This window comes from Pelobates fuscus, chromosome 7 (genome assembly GCF_036172605.1).
Source record: "Pelobates fuscus isolate aPelFus1 chromosome 7, aPelFus1.pri, whole genome shotgun sequence".
In the NCBI taxonomy this organism is placed as follows: domain Eukaryota; kingdom Metazoa; phylum Chordata; class Amphibia; order Anura; family Pelobatidae; genus Pelobates; species Pelobates fuscus.
In genome coordinates, this window is record NC_086323.1 from 166,451,910 (window position 1) to 166,468,452 (window position 16,543).

The 16,543-nt window shown below is 38.4% G+C and overlaps 1 protein-coding gene across 1 annotated transcript in view; it reads right to left on the minus strand.

The window, feature by feature from the left end:
- The window catches only part of CACNA2D3 (calcium voltage-gated channel auxiliary subunit alpha2delta 3), an 868,261-nt gene that overhangs the window by 477,477 nt on the left and 374,241 nt on the right, over positions 1-16,543 (minus strand). Inside the window, exons 10-11 of the mRNA XM_063428162.1 lie at positions 11,372-11,461; positions 7,802-7,915 (exon numbers count right to left, since the gene is read on the minus strand). Coding sequence (XP_063284232.1) covers positions 7,802-7,915; positions 11,372-11,461 — 204 coding nt within the window. The remainder of the gene's footprint in view (positions 1-7,801; positions 7,916-11,371; positions 11,462-16,543) is intronic.

A 16,543-nucleotide genomic window follows, 5' to 3' on the forward strand; every position in this document is an offset into this window, starting at 1 on the left:
CATGGCTCGCTCCATTCTGACTATTGCCAGTAGTTCTGTGACTGGTCTTCTTTTAATGGGAGAAATAATTGGAAACATAGCAAAAGAAAGCCATACACAAGTTTCCCAAAAAAAAAACCTTAAAAAAGAAAAGTGTCTGTCATGTAAACAAATTGACAAACCATTGCTATTCACATTATTTTTAGAAGGAATATTTGATTTTTTATTTTTTTAATTTCTATTATTCTGGATAGGAACCAAGTCATTTAAAAACTGTACCTAACACATAATTTAGTTTGAATTTAATAAATAAACCCATTAATAGTGATATAAATATTTCAAGATTCAGTCAAGTAAGCTGCATGTCTTGTATGTGGTGTCAGCACAGAATTGTTTATATGAAAGATATGGGAGGGTTTGATTGCATTCAGTAGGAAGCTTTGTATAAACATTCTGTATTTACATATAATCTTTTAATAAGCTTTTACTGTCATTTATTCTAAGCAGTTAAATGCATTGAAAACCTGTTGAAAGTCTGAAAAAAACCCTATCCTGTCTCATTTTGATTCATTTTTTCACCCTAGATAGTAAAGCTTTAAGTCATATAAATGTCTTCTGTGTTAAATGAAATATGCCAGTTTTTGGCAGAGCGCGTTGTAATGGGATTTCAAACAGTGTTTAATGCTTTCATTTTGGGAACGAGAGTTAACAATTTGGCATCTAAGCAACAATCCCACTTACTCCATCATTTACAGTACATGATAATATTAAGTAGCCTTTAAGACACAGATTAATGGGAAATAATAAAAAAGAACATATTTATTAAATTTTCTTAATCTGAGTGTTCAGTTTGAGAACAATGATTTTTACGTGGATGTTTATGGTTTTATTATAGTGGTTGTCCCTGTCTCACCCTTTACTGTGCTGCAGTTTTTTTTAGTTATTTCAATTTTAAAAAGAAATACAATTCAATTTGGAAACTTGATTACATATCCATTGTGTATATTTTGTCCATATAGTGTAAACATACGTATATATGTACACTATATGGACAAAACAATTGGAATACCCGACCGAATGAAATTGCATTGCACTTTTCACAAGCTTTTGGAGTGTTTCTGTGGGAAGTTTTGCACCTTTAACCTAGCAGAGCATTTGTGAGGAAGAGAAGGCTTAACTTGCAATCTCGATTCCAGTTCCTCCCAAAGGTATTCAGTGGAGTTGAGGTCAGGGCTCTGCGTGAGTCAGTCATGTTCTTCCACACCAAACTCATTCAACCATATCTCTGTGCACTAGGGCACAGTCATGTTGGAATACAAAAGGGCCTTCCCCAAACTGTTCCCACAAAGTTGGAAGCGTAGCATTGTCCACAATGTCTTGGTATGCTGTAGCATTAAGATTTTCTTTTACTGGAAGTAAGGGGCCTAGTACAACCACTGAAAAATAGCCCCATACCATCATCCCGCCTCCAGCAAACCTTACAGTTGGCGTAGTCCAGTCAGGCAGGTAGCATCCATCAAACTCAGACTCTCTTCAGAGTTCCAAACATGATTCGTCACTCCACAAAACCTATTTCCACTGCTCCAGAGTGGTGGCGTGCTTTACACCACTTGATCTGTCGCTTAGCATTGTACTTCGTGATGTAGGGCTTGTATGCATTAGATTGGTCATTGAAACCTATTCCATGAAGCTCCCGCTGCACAGTTTTTGTGCTGATATTAATGCCAGTGGAAGCTTGAAACTCTTCCGCTATGGGACTAGCAGAGTGTTGGCGACTTTTACACACCATGCTCATCCACACTCGGTGACCCTGCTCTGTGACTTTACATGTTCTTCCGCTTCATGGCTGAGTTACTGCTGTTCCTAAACACTTTGTTTTTCCATTAATACCACTTATAGTTGGCAGTGGAATATCTAGTAGAGATTACATTTCCCAAACTGACTCATTGTATTGGTGGCATCCCATCACAGTACCACGCTTAAATTCACTGAGCTCTTCAGAACAACCCATTTTTTCACAAATGTTTGTAAATGCAGACTGCATGGCTAGGTGCTTGATTTATGGGTCTGATTGAAACACCTGAATTCAATCATTAACCCCTTAAGGACACATGACATGTCTGACACGTCATGATTCCCTTTTATTGCAGAAGTTTAGTCCTTAAGGGGTTAAAAGATGTGTCTCTTGGAAGAACTGAAATGTCAACTTTCTTTCATGTAAATATTGTGGATACGAAGTAAAGAAAACTTTGTGCTAAAATTCCTGGAGTGCTGCCTATTTTGGAGTAAAATATATATATATATATATATATATATATATATATATATATATATATATATAGTGAGAGAGACAAACAGACAGAAAGATGGAGAGAGAAATAGACATCTGTAATGTGTTTGTGTTCACAAACTGTTATTTGTTTGATTTAAACGAGAGTAGAGATTGTGTTCCTCACACAAAATATTTGCGAACCTCTGTGAAAATGGTGTCTATTTTCTATCAGACCAGTGTCTTATCTGCACTCATGTCACTTTAAACCCATTAGCACAACTCAACTTTGAATTGTATTTTTCGTTTTTGCTCAGAAAAATGTTTTAGACTTGTCACAAGAAAGCTTGTCATTCGAAAATTCTATTAGTCCAATAAAAAAAGATACTAATTTCATCTGTTATTTTGCACACTATTCACAATGTAATTACTGATATTACACACTTACGTATTGTCTAGGTTTCTTGGTTGCAAAGATTTGTAATATGGCTGCCACACTTTGCTCAGCATGCCAAGATGGTTACCAAAATGAAGACAAACATTAATGCTAGCTCCCTTAAAATCTTTACATAACTTCTCATGGCATCTAATTTTTACTTCCGCTTTAGATTTTCATATTTTATGGTCATATAGGCCACAGCCCATGTGTTTTATTGCCTCCTCACTCAAATTAATGTTTTTTGTCCTCCTTAGCACTCACATATACAATAATAATTGCTGTATGTGTTGTTAATGCTGAAAACTTAATAATTTGGTTTACTCTGAACTTCTACAGAATAATCTGATAGGAAATCATTTAGAGGATATTACATTTTTTTTATATATTTTTTTTATTCTTATTTTGTGTGTGCAAAGATCATACATGCGGATTGGCACCGCCACAACAGTTAGTGCAATTTGAATCGTATACATGCTTAATCACATGGCAGTAAAGAGAATTATGGCACTTTTTTTTTTTTCTAGTTAGTCAAGGCTTGAGCTTCACAATATCAATAGGATACATTTGCTTGGTTCTGTCAGGGCTCCGCGGGCAGCGGTGAGGGGAGGCTGCAATCCTCTCGCAGCACTCACCCTCGGTCCGTCGCCGCCTGCGGTCCCCTCTCCCTTACCGATAAGCGAGCGGCGTCCTCTCCTCTTGACACGCCGCTCGCGTCCTCCTCTCCTCCTCCCAGCGGCAGCATGTCTAACGCTGCACGCTGGGAGCCGGCACTATTATCTAAGCGCCGGGGTCACTCACGTGACCCGGCGTTAAAGCTACAGTGCAACAAACACAGTGGGGGGTATAGATATCCCCCACGTGTGTTTGTTAATACTGATTGGTGGTTAGCCAATCAGGATTCAGGCTAGGATTTAAATACTTACCTTTCCTGTCTATCTGTGCCCTGTTGTGGTCTTTGCTTTATAGTATTGATTCTGAACGTGTGCTTTCTGGTTACATACTCTCTGGCTTGTTATACTGACTTTGTGACTTTCTCCTACCCTTTGACCTCGGCTTGTTTCTCGTTATTCTGTTTTCTGGTTCCCCTTACTCGGCTTGTCTCCTGACTATTCTGTGTGTGCTTAGCCCGGCCACTCTAAGGACCGGTACTGCACACTTTCTGTCTGTGTGTCTGTGTGTGTGTTAGCGTGTTGGGTTCCCCAGTATCGTGACAGGTTCATAGTACATTAGCTAGACTACAGTATGCTCATTAGGATAGTGAATACGCTTAAAACTTTTGCATATCAAGCTTAGCACAAATTATAAAATAGCTTCAACAACGGTTAGATCAGCCCATCATTTATAAGGTGAGGCAGATGAGTTACTGGGAAAGGTTAACAGACTGACTGCTTGCAAGTTGCTAGTTCCACCAGATTAATTTCTAAGGTATATCTTAGTGGAGTTGGAAAAAAAAAAATATAAACAAATAAATAAATAAATAAAAATAATTAACCCCTTAAGGACCAAACTTCTGGAATAAAAGGGAATCATGACGTGTCACACACGTCATGTGTCCTTAAGGGGTTAAAGTAAGTGAGTAAGAAGGAGAATTAGAGTGCATGCTGTTAAACACGGAAATTGTGTGCAACCACTGGAGTTGTTTGGGTTCCTGCAATCTTAGATGTTAATGTTAGGCCTTACAATATGGCTTCTGTGTATGTTGGTCAGAAATTACTGAAAATAAACAAAATAATTACATCGTAGAGTATACGTGGTGGATAGGCACCATGCCAGAGTTAAAGTTCCATTCTCCATTCAGCCTATGCCCTGCAGAGGTACAGCAAAGTCCCTGCCTGGTAGACTTTGTAGGCTTGGTAGCACCGGAGAGCATCCGTGGTTGTAACTTAAGCCCTGCAGTATCCACGCGGGCCTGCTCTCTGCGCTCCGATCTTGTGGGGAGCCGTGCTTGTGTGACAGTGTGCCGCGGGGTCCAGGATAGTACTCTGCTATTTTCATGCCGTGTCCGGCAGGTCGCTGGTTCTTTGCTCGGGTCCGGTCAGGACATGGGCATAGCTTGCATAGTGGATGTAGCCTTGCTCTCACCGTCTTGCAGTGAAACACTTGTGGGGTAAAACGATGGGCTCTGTGGGTCAGTCGCGTGGGTCTTGGCTGGTGCTTTGCGTTTTGCCTTTTGCCCGCTCGAAGCTGTCGGTTAGAGGGCTTGCAAGCTTTTGGCTTGAGTAGGTGGTGTGTACTGGGGTCTGGGGCCTGCGATGTCTTTGTGGCTGGGTGTGCCATGGGACGGGCAGGTTTCCCCTTTTGTGCGCCTTTATTAGTAGGCCCCTTCACCATCCCTAGTTGGACTTCCCTGCCTCCTGGCTGGGGTCTGACTGTGATTGCTGAAAGTCGTCGCTGCAGCTTCAGCCAGAAGCGCTGGAAGATTTTCTCTAGCCTCCTCAGGGAGTCCGCTGCGGGGTCATGCAATCTCCTCTGCGCCTGGCTTTCGACACGTGGTCGCCAGGGACCGTCATCCGCCATTGTGGAGCAGTAGGATTAAGGCAGTGCCGCTTGACAGTAGGGTGAGTGTGGGCAAAGTCTCTGAGGGGACCGGGTTGACCCCCCCGGTCTAGAGGGGGGGGGTAGGAGTGCCACAAATCCGGACCCCGTCCTGAAGCACAAGGGGATCGGCCGCTTCCCCTCCGCTCCGCTCCAGGTAGGCTGCAGCAAGGATCCCAGGGTCTTGGTAGGAGAAATCACACGGGTGATGTATCAGTTAGCTTCCCTGGGTAACCTTGACCTTAGGTACGTTTATAGGTTTGCTTGGCTGCCGTTTCTGCCGGGTTATAGCGCTTATTTTAGCTAAAAAGTCAGGAGCTCCAGCATATTGCTTCTGGCTCGCTCGAAGGTCAGGCTCCGCCAGGATATTACATTTTTGAAGAAACAAAGATCACAGACAATTGTTTGACTGCATTTTGTCATGTTACACCAATTATCCTTGCCATCGCGTTTGATGTTCTTTAATCATGCTTCACACAAAATGTAATTCTAACTTGTGGTTTCCCCTCCCCATGTTAGGGAGGATTTCATTGACCTGTCTGGGACATCAAACGTCTCTGCAATTGTATCAGAAGCTGTGTTTCATCTCTCAAAAACATATTATAAAATTGTTCAAACCTGGCACTAGAACATCAGACATTATATTTAATCACAAGTAAATAAGCACCTAGCGGGAAGGGGGACAATACTTTTGTCTCATGATGCAAAATTTTCTGGAATACATTTTTCCCTGTATAATACAGCATGCTCATACAAAGGCTTTGCTTGTTGAAGTTCATTCTTGGAGTTAATCATGTACATACAATCAAATCTCACAAGGTGTGTTAAAAATGGACTCAAACTTGTCTTCATCCAAACGGCTTATATGTTATTATACGTCAATAATGAAATGTTATGTATGAGAGTAATTCTAGGTTAAAGTGAAGCAACTGACATGAGAAATTCACTTACATAACTTATTCCCGAATTACTCTTATACATATGACTTAATTTAACCTTTCAAATGAAATTGCATGATGAATGTGTTAGCAGAAATTCAAAGTGGATCTCAAATTTTATTCTAATATAGCCAAACTGGAAAAAATTTCCAAGTCACCATATTTTCGATTATTCTTTTTTTTACCTATAATTTGAAAACCTGACAATAAATTCTTGACCACTCCTACAAGAGAAGACATATGTCACAGTATAAAAACACTATTCAATACTTTGAAATGTATTCTAAATCCTGTAAATGTCCATTCCTAAAGCATGTCACTCAAGCTAATGATGGAATACAAGCCCCATCATTGTAGGTGTAGGAAGTGATGTGAGGTAGGGAACGTTCTCCTTGCAAAGGAAATCTGATGTAGCTTTCGAGAAATTATGTTTCATTGTTACAGAAAGAAAAGGAAAACATATATGTTAAAAGAGTTATATATCATATTCTACTAATAGACTCCCTAGTAATAATCATTTTATCTGGAGAAAACTGGACAGTTTAACCCCTTAAGGACACATGACGTGTGTGACACGTCATGATTCCATTTTATTCCAGAAGTTTGGTCCTTAAGGGGTTAATGTATGCTCCCTAAGTGGGGCTAGCTTTATCATGAAAGGCTGTCCCGACAGATCCTTTCTAGTTCCCATCACACTCTCAAAGATGGAAAATAACGGTTTGTACATTTTCAAACATTTGTATAGTTGAAGCTCAAATCCCCCACTTTATCGCTTTTCCAGTCTCTCCCGATAGCTGACATTCGATGTTCTCTTGTGAGTTTTAAGATTCTAGCTAAAGACAAAGAAGCACCTAACTGGGAGGTACTGCACTTTACAATTAGATTCTTTATCCAGTATGCACTTCTAGCTTTGAATACAGACATGTGTAGAGGGAGGAAATGAATAATTTCTAGCCCTATCCTTTGGTCTCTCTCCAAAGCCTCATGCTGTATACAACAATAGCAATATTCAGACATGTCCATCATTCTGTAATCAAATTCCGGCATACAAAAATCGTTTTGAGTTAAACCATTATTGTTAATCCCATTTTCCACTGTTCTCTCTTTTTTTTTTTTAACTGTGATAAGAATGAATTGGCAGTTTGGTGAGTCTGAATCTTTCTGTTTAATGCCAAGAGACTTGGATGCTTCATCCACAGGATTATCTTAAAACGTTCCACACTGATGGCGCGTGGCTGCACTTTAACTCTGTGAATGCCGTACTAGTGGCAAACATGTGAGGAAGGCAATGTAAAAGCTCCATATATCCTTTAGTAGCTAAAAGGTTTTAAAAAAAAAACTAACTGGTAACAATTATTTGTGGTAAATGTCACAATAACAGGAATGCACACATAGAGATATTAACAGGATTTTGCACAAACACATGCCTTGTCCAAAAAGTAAAACATTCATTCACTCTGTTAATCCTCCAAATAGCGTGTTGTGGTGAGTAGTAGTCTGTTTTGGTCTAAATAGGCAAGTTGGTTTTCTGGTTTCATTGTCAATACATTTAGCAATTTTTGTTGTCAACTTATATAAACATGCCCGACTCTTTAGTTTAGTTAATAAACCACTTAGGCTTTATAACTGAAATGGGCTCACCTTTCTGTCTGGCCAGTTGTATTTGGCAAATATTGTATCATACGTATCCACAGCTCCATCCGCGATCAGCATTATAGCCTGACTGCATATACTCCCCTCGCCTGTGTGGTTGAACTGCAAACAATAGTCAGTAAGAATAAAATTAGCAATGGAGGGCATTGAGTCACTTCAAAATAAACTGTTTGTGCATTGATTTAGCCATTACATTGGACATTCTGCTTGTTTCAGCTTAATTGGTACTGGCAACACTAGGGAGCATGAATCAAAAACTGTATAGGGAAATTATTACAAAATGTGTAATACAGTATACTATAATGCCATTCCACTGCTGTTTTTTTGTTTGTTTTTTAATTATTTGTAGAGCTTCAAAGTTAGATGCCCAAAACCTTTAGTAATCATTGTGCAAAGAGCTCGAGTCAACACAATTAACAAAGTGCCAGGATGCCCTTTCTCTTTGCTAGACAATGAGGCAGCAATGCCTGCTTGCAGCAATGAGACAATGGAGCACGGTTAAAGCCTGTCGCAACATTCCCTTGTTTTAGAAGACTTTGTAGAGCTATTGATAAGTCCAGCGATAGAACGGTACATGACATGTTTGGTATGTTTCATGCGCTCTAAAATACCACTAATGTTTCTCTGTGGCAGTTGATATCCAAACGGTGTAGCATTGTGCGCACTTTGGGGCACAGCAAATTTAGGGCTATTGCTAGACTGTCTCACTAGCAAGAAGTTTGGCAATAGCTGGGTCTCAATCGGAGACACCCGAGCTTTGGGAGCTGTTACTAAAGCGGCATTGTCCCCCTCCCCTGAAAGTTAGTATTTCATAAAGATAGCATCTCTATAAAAAACACTCATTTTGACTGTGTTGGAATTTCACTGAAGCGGAGCTGCGGCTGCAGGGAATTGCTTCTGTCTTTGGAGGATCTCACAGTCTCACAAGATCCTCTCAATGCTGTACTCTCTGGACCCACCAAAGGAAAATGGCCATGCCCATGCGGGACAGGTTCAGGTAAGTAAACCGTTGTCTAAACCGTTGGCAACAAAAGTGAGTACACCCGTAAGTGGAAGTGTCCCAATTGGGCCCAAAGTGTCAATATTTTGTGTGGCCACCATTATTTTCCAGCACTGTCTTAATCCTCATGGGCAGGGAGTTCACCAGAGCTTCACAAGCTTCACAAGTTTCCACTGGAGTCCTCTTCCACTCCTCCATGACGACATCACAGAGTTGGTGGACGTTAGAGACCCCCACCTTCCGTTTGAGTATGCCCCACAGATGCTATATAGGGTTTAGGTCTGGAGACATGCTTGGCCAGTCCATCACCTTTACCTTAGCTTCCTTAACAAGGCATCATGTTGGAATACTGCCCTGCGGCCCAGTCTCCGAAGGGAGGGGATCATGCTCTGCTTCAGTATGTCACAGTACATGTTGGCATTCATGGTTCCCTCAATGAACTCCTCAGTGCCAGCAGCACTCATGCAGGCCCAGACCATGACACTCCCACCACCATGCTTGACTGTAGGCAAGACACACTTGTCTTTGTACTCCTCACCTGGTTGACGCCACACACGCTTGACATCATCTGAACCAAACAAGTGTATCTTGGTCTCATAGGACCACAGGACATGGTTCCAGTAATCCATGTCCTTAGTCTGCCTGTCTTCAGCAAACTGTTTGTGGGCTTTCTTGTGCATCATCTTTAGAAGAGGCTTCCTTCTGGGACGACAGACATGCAGACCAATTTGCAGCAGTGTGCGGCGTATGGTCTGATCACTGACAGGCTGACCTCCCACCCCTTCAACCTCTGCAGCATTGCTCTCATATGTATATTTCCCAAAGACAACCTCTGGCTATGATGCTGAGCTCATACACTCAACTTCTTTGATCGACCATGGCGAGGCCTGTTCTGAGTGGAAACTGTCCTGTGAAACCGCTGTATGGACTTGCCCACTGTGCTGCATCTCAGTTTCAGGGTCTTGACAATCTTCGTATAGCCTAGGCCATCTTTATGTAGAGCAACAATTCTTTTTTTCAGATCCTCAGAGAGTTCTTTGCCATGAGGTACCGTGTTAAACTTCTAGTGACCAGTATGAGAGCGATAACACCAAATGTATGCAAATTGCCATAATACAGACTATTGACTCGAGTATAAGCCGAGTTGGGGTTTTTCAGCACAAAAAATGTGCTGAAAAACTCGGCTTATACTCGAGTATATACGGTACTTTACATTGTAGCAGAGTGTCATTTCCTCAGTGTTGTCACATGAAAAGATATAATAAAATATTTGCAAAAATGTGAGGGGTGTACTCAATTTTGTGAGATACTGTAAATAGGAAAATAATGCCACCTTCAGGTTTGGAAAAAATCATAATAAAATCCAGGACCATGTCCAGAAACTAAAATTGCATTATTGTGCACTCATTGCCATAATATATATTTGATATTACACAATAATTTTAGGCAAGTGTGTTAGTGTTCGTATTAGAGCTTTAGGGATAGTGTTAACAAACACATTTCTCAATCATATAATCCAGACATACCTGCACTATGTTCATTGGATGTCTATATTACATTTTCCAAATAGCTTTCAGACATGGAGTGTTTTTTATGTTATATTCATATGCCAGCAATGACAAATTATTTCACAAGAAATTAGAATTAAACTCAAAGTGATATCTCAGTTTCCAAACACCAAATGAAATGTATCCTGATATTTAAAACATTTGGTTGTGATTAGCGGCCTTTGAAATGTCACAGAATTCCATGTAATTGGCTAAAAATGTAATCACACGAACAATTCTAATCATCGCCAACAATGATTAGCGCAGATGTCGCGTGATTTAGTCGGTACTTTCAAGCAAACAGGTCTATAGGATTGGAGTCTCTAGGAAAGTATTGAATATATTTGTGTTGAAAAGGCTGTATATTTATAGATGTCTTTTGAATAAATTAGTGTCAACACATGCACAGTGAAACATTACATTAGCAAAACGCAGATAATTACAGGAATGGAACGCATCCAAACTCAATTGTTGATTAGCAGCTCTCGTTGCCTTACTTGCGTGTCAACAACTCTGGAGAGAGGAGATTATTTTGACATCTGATGCTGATAGAGTAATAGTGTTTAATAATCACCTCTTTATTACAAAGAGTGGTTTGCGGGGGGGGGGGGAATAATAATGACATCATGGGTATAATATAATTAATTACCAACAGTATAACATATAGAAACTGGCAAATATTTCCCATGTAACAAAAAAACGTATTTATGCAAAATCTACATTGATCAAAGCAGCGATGGTGTACCTTCAAACCTCAATATTTTTTAAATTGTAAATGCCACTATGCTCAGCTAGCCTGAAGGCTGGGTAATCATCATTGGAAATGTATTCCACAATGTCTATGGTGCTGTAAGGTGTCCCTCAAATGTACAACTGGAAAATTAAATATTTTTCTCAGTTCTCACTGAAGACGTGTCTGGATGTGCAGCTCTAAAAATCACAGGAGAAAGTTTTCATTTTATAGCAGGTTTTACAAAAAAATTCAAAAAATGAATGTTTAGATATACTTACATCATTCAGCAAATCAAAAGCCTCAGTTAACGCCATATCCAGCATCCCAATGCCTTTTGCCGAAAGTTTGTCCAAATGTTCTCTGAAATGCTAGAATAAAGATGGATATATATGAATGACATACTTTAAGATGTTAACAAATCCTAGCATTGGGTAGCATTTAACTATTTGAGGGTAAATAACACATTTTACATAGCTCAGCCTTTACAGATTGCATCATCTCAGAAATCAATTATTCCACATTTATATTTACATTTCCCCTGCTATTCACCCTCATATTTAGACTCAATCATTTTATTTACTCAAACCAGTGCCCCTCTCCACTAACCCTGCTTGCATTTAAAGAAAAAGTATATATGACAATGGAATAGAAACATCCACAACATTCTAGTGTAGAAGGAGAGAGGTTAATAGGAAAAGGGAGATTGCCTGTAAGACCTTGTCCATAATATTTGCTCAGTTCTGAAGATATTAGGGTGGTGTATCAAGGTCTGTTCTAAAAAGTAGTCTAAGGTAATAAAGGTGGGCAATTACCATGGAAAGTAGTGGAACCAGCAAGTACCTGCTTTTGGTGATTTCTCCCCTTTCACATGTTAGCACCACATTTTGATAATTTTTCTGCATGTTCTGAAATACTTAAAAGGACACTATAGTCACCAAAACAGCTTTAGTTTTAATGAAGCAGATTTTGTGAATAGTTCAGACCTCTGAAGTCTCACTGCTCAATTCTCTGCCATTCAGTAGTTAAATCACTTTGTTTATGCAGCCTTAGACACACCTCTCTGCATGTGACTTTCACAGCCTTCCTACACATTTTCAAATTTCCTGTATATAGAGATATAATGTGTAAACTTCCTTTAATGCAAATTGTGTTTAATTTATAATTTCTAACTTCTTGCTTTGATCCTGCTAGAGCTTCCAGTAGCCTCCAGAGTGTAATTAAAGTTAAATTAACAGTGCAAGAGATCCAAATGTCTGAATGAAAAGGAATAAATTTTTGTGAGTCACAGTTACATAAACAAAAGTGATTGAACTCCTAAATGGCAGAAAACTGATCAGTGACCAGATCGAATACTGATTCATTAAGTTAAATTTGTTTTGGAGCTCATTTCGATGTCTACCAGCAGCTGACCAGAGAACCATGCGACGTCTTTAGATACAACCAGCCACTCCACGACTACAATTATTTAAAGGGAGATTAGCATTCCTCTTTCATAATGAATTGGCTGAAAATGTTACAAATTGCTATCCTATAAATTATACTAGTGGCTACAACCATATATATTGACACTCAATCATTTCGCCAACAACAAACTTAGGAACATACTAGATAATGTACAGAGAACATGACACCTGCTATTTGTTGTGAGCTATTTTTTCTATTACACCTACAGTTTATATCTCTATGGCGCTTTCTATGTAATGAGGGTTTCTTCCGTTTTTTTTCCTACCCATACCCATGAATTAAGTATCCCCATATGAGATTGTGTTTATATTTTTGTATACAGTATGCCCTGTGATTGACCAATCTTTTTGTTCATATTTTATTTTTGATTTGGTATGCTATGTAATGGGTCTCATGTGCCATCTTGGAAAATGTCTACTGGTTTAATTGGGAAGCTGTCTTTAAAAACCATAGGTCACATATTGCCACCCATTTGTGCTACAATAAACTGCAGGATCCAACACACAAAATGTCTTTGTTATTACTTCGATCTTAAAAGGGCCCAGGGCTAAACCATCCGCCCGCTGGCAGTGTGAGTTGTTAGGAGATTATGTTGGAAAATATTTAGCTGTTTTCCATCTGTCTGTGACAACATAGATGGAGAAAACAGAGAAAAGCACAGTGTATAATAAACATTACAAACTTTGCTATGTTGGGGTTGCAATTTTCTTCGTCATGAGAGAATTGCAATGCTGGTTTGTATTTTAATGCTATGATGACAGTTTTCTATACAGAGCAATTATGGAGCAAGGTTTTAAAAGTGAAGCAATCGCCATGGAAACCAATTAAATGTTCCTGCAGATTGTTTCACTTTTAGCACTTTAGCCAAGATTTGCTCTATATACAGAACACTTATTGCATTAACATAGAGCACAGTCCTGGAGCCCAAACCTAATAGGATAATTCATGTACAGTTTACAGGCTCACACTGCTGGTTACCAAACATTGCTTTAAAACAATTAATTTGATGCCGACATAGTAAACATGGTTCACGAAGCTGAATATTATAAAATAGAAAAAAAAAAATTGTTGAAAGAAATAATGTATTAAACTTTAATCTATTTAAACTATCATAGTGAAACACCAATTCTGTAATAGGCACTCTGCTAATGTGATGGACTGGAACATTTTTCCAACCACACCATTTCATTTTAGATAAAGATTCATGCCTTCATATATTTACTACAGTCTTAAATGGTATTTGCACTCTAAAGTAGCACTTCTAAAAAAGGACTTTTACATTTTGAAATGCACCTCGTAAAGGGCAACTATCACCTTGCAGAATCTTTAATTTCATCCATATGTCTACATATCCCTATACTAAATAAATATATATTTGTAAGTTGCATCAATAATCTCCGTTTTTGAGCCACAGGTGGAACGATTGAAGCACATTTAGGCTCAGTGTTCGGGACCTGGCGACCCCAATTAGGCTGCAGTTCAGTGCGAAACGAATTGCAAGTCTAGTAATGACTTCATAAACACACCATAGGGATTCAGGAGCAGGTGTGTACAGCACTGATCGGTATATAGACTGACTCCTACTCCACTACTAACAAAAAGGGGCATTCGGTAGGGGTCATTCTCAATTGGTAACCCTACTCTAAGTAGGTGTTCCATCAAAACTTACATTCTGAACATCAATCCTTGCTCTGGTTTCTTCGAATTTTTTCAGTTATCCTTATTAATAAAAACTCTTAATGAATCTCAAAACTGACAAAAAAAATTTGAGAGAATTTCAGAATCACCAAAACATATTTAAACGAATCTAAATTTCCATTAATCAGTTTAATATATATATATTATATATAGAGTTTTTATTAATAAGGATAACTGAAAAAATTCTAAGAAACCAGAGCAAGGATATATATATATATATATAACACAACATTTGATAGTTGTTCAGATCTGAGCAATATAGGTATTGATCTATAACTTTTATTGTTCAAATAACAGATCATAATGTCTATTATATTCCTGAGAACATATATGTAGCACATATGGTACATTAATTAGTTTTTTTTAACATCATGTTAGAAAGTATCTGAAAGCTTTTATAGTTTGTCTTCCCACAACATCTTGAAACATACAGCGTTGTAAGGAATACATCAAATAAAACGCATCCATTTTTTTTGTGCGCAGAATTGTATCCAAACTAGATTTCATGCACTATGAATTTTGATGAATCCTTGTGTTTCGCTCGCAGGCTTGACAATGGGCACATGCTGGTAAGCAATGGCGAGGAAATACAAGATAATTACTTTTTTTTTTTTTTTTACATTTATTCTGATATTACTAGTTGCCTTCACTTATCAGATTTATTTCAATTGTTTTGTTATTCTTTGAAATGCGTTGTCCAGTGAAGTAACATCAATTTAAGAATGTAGTTTTCCAATCATGTGATTTGAACATGAAATGTATGCATAATGTCAGTATTTACAAGACGTGTAGGTAACCATTTGTAAAAATCTGACTCGGCTGAGAATTTGACTGTTGATGAAAACACCCTCACAGCTGTGTGCTTGAATGGTATTCAAAAATATATCAAACACTGGGGATAAGGGAATGTATTAAGCGATGATAAAAGCTAAATCAGGTATTCTTGCAAATATCATGTGACATTTAACAAACTTCTGTTACATGCTTTCAAAGAAAAATCAACACTTCTGTTGCAAAGCACTTTCAGAATGTTCACTTAGATGGGGAAATAAAGGAGAAGGATAACAACCCTTATATACATACATTAAAGCCTTTGATTGTGAGACTGACAGCAGCTTTATTCATGGAAGAAAAATAAATAAATCTAAAACATACCAGAAGTTATAAGAAAGAAGTAACACATATTTTTAATGTGGGCACCAAAAAAAAAATATAAGCTCCTTCGCATAATTATAGTAATATTGGTTTAAAAATTACTCAAGACCATTAAGTTCAGCCTTTTTTTCTTTATCTGTATTACTGCTATTAATCAAAAATGAAGTAAACCCCACTTTGAAGTACTTTCTAATTTTACTACAAAATGGGGGGAAAATGTGTCCTTGACTCCAGAGTTGTAGTTGGATTTCTCCTACCATCAAGACACTATTACCTCACATATTAAAGGGTACTCCAAGGGTCATAACCACTTACGTCTGCTGTAGCAGTTATGATGCCAGGAGTACCTTGGTACCATTACCCTGTAAGGGGGCAAACTGTTTTGTAATTGTTTATCTCTTACCTGGGTTTCATCAGGCTCCAAGCCTCCTTCTATAGTGGCTGAACAAAATGCAGCTGGTGCAGAGCTGCAGAAGCTGGATGCTGATCCTAATGGCCATTCACTGATAGAGAGTTTCAGTTGAATGCTCTCAGCCAATAAATAACAGCTTCAAAATACTGAAGTAGCTACCTGGAGTAAACCTTTGAGTTCTTCAGGCAGAGAATTACACAAATTTTGGATGGACCCAGATGGATATGGATTGAGTTGATGTATTTGCTCCTCTGTATCCTCGAGCAAACACACCAACTCAATCCATATCCATCCGGGTCTGGACTGCAGTTTTTTTTTGCTATTTTTCATCTGATATCTATTAGACTATCCACCTATGCACCGTGATTTTTTATATTGAAATGTATTTTATAATATTTTTCATATTCTAATATACTTACTATTTTTACCAATCAATTCCCTTTCTAAGTGACTATCTTCAAGAATTGTGATACTATCACAAGTTTTTGAGCATTTAGTTCTCTGTACTAAATTGCTCAGCATATCATATTTGGATTATTACTCTATCTTTTATTTCCAAAAGTAGATTAAGTCATAAGTGCTTTTTTAACCCTGCATTGTTGTCACAAGCTGGGTCTAAGCCACTTATGCTATATTATTGTTTCACTGATCAGATATTGAATGTGGACTTTTAACTAATTAATTTCCAACTACCGGTACTTTGGAATATAATTTTGGACGT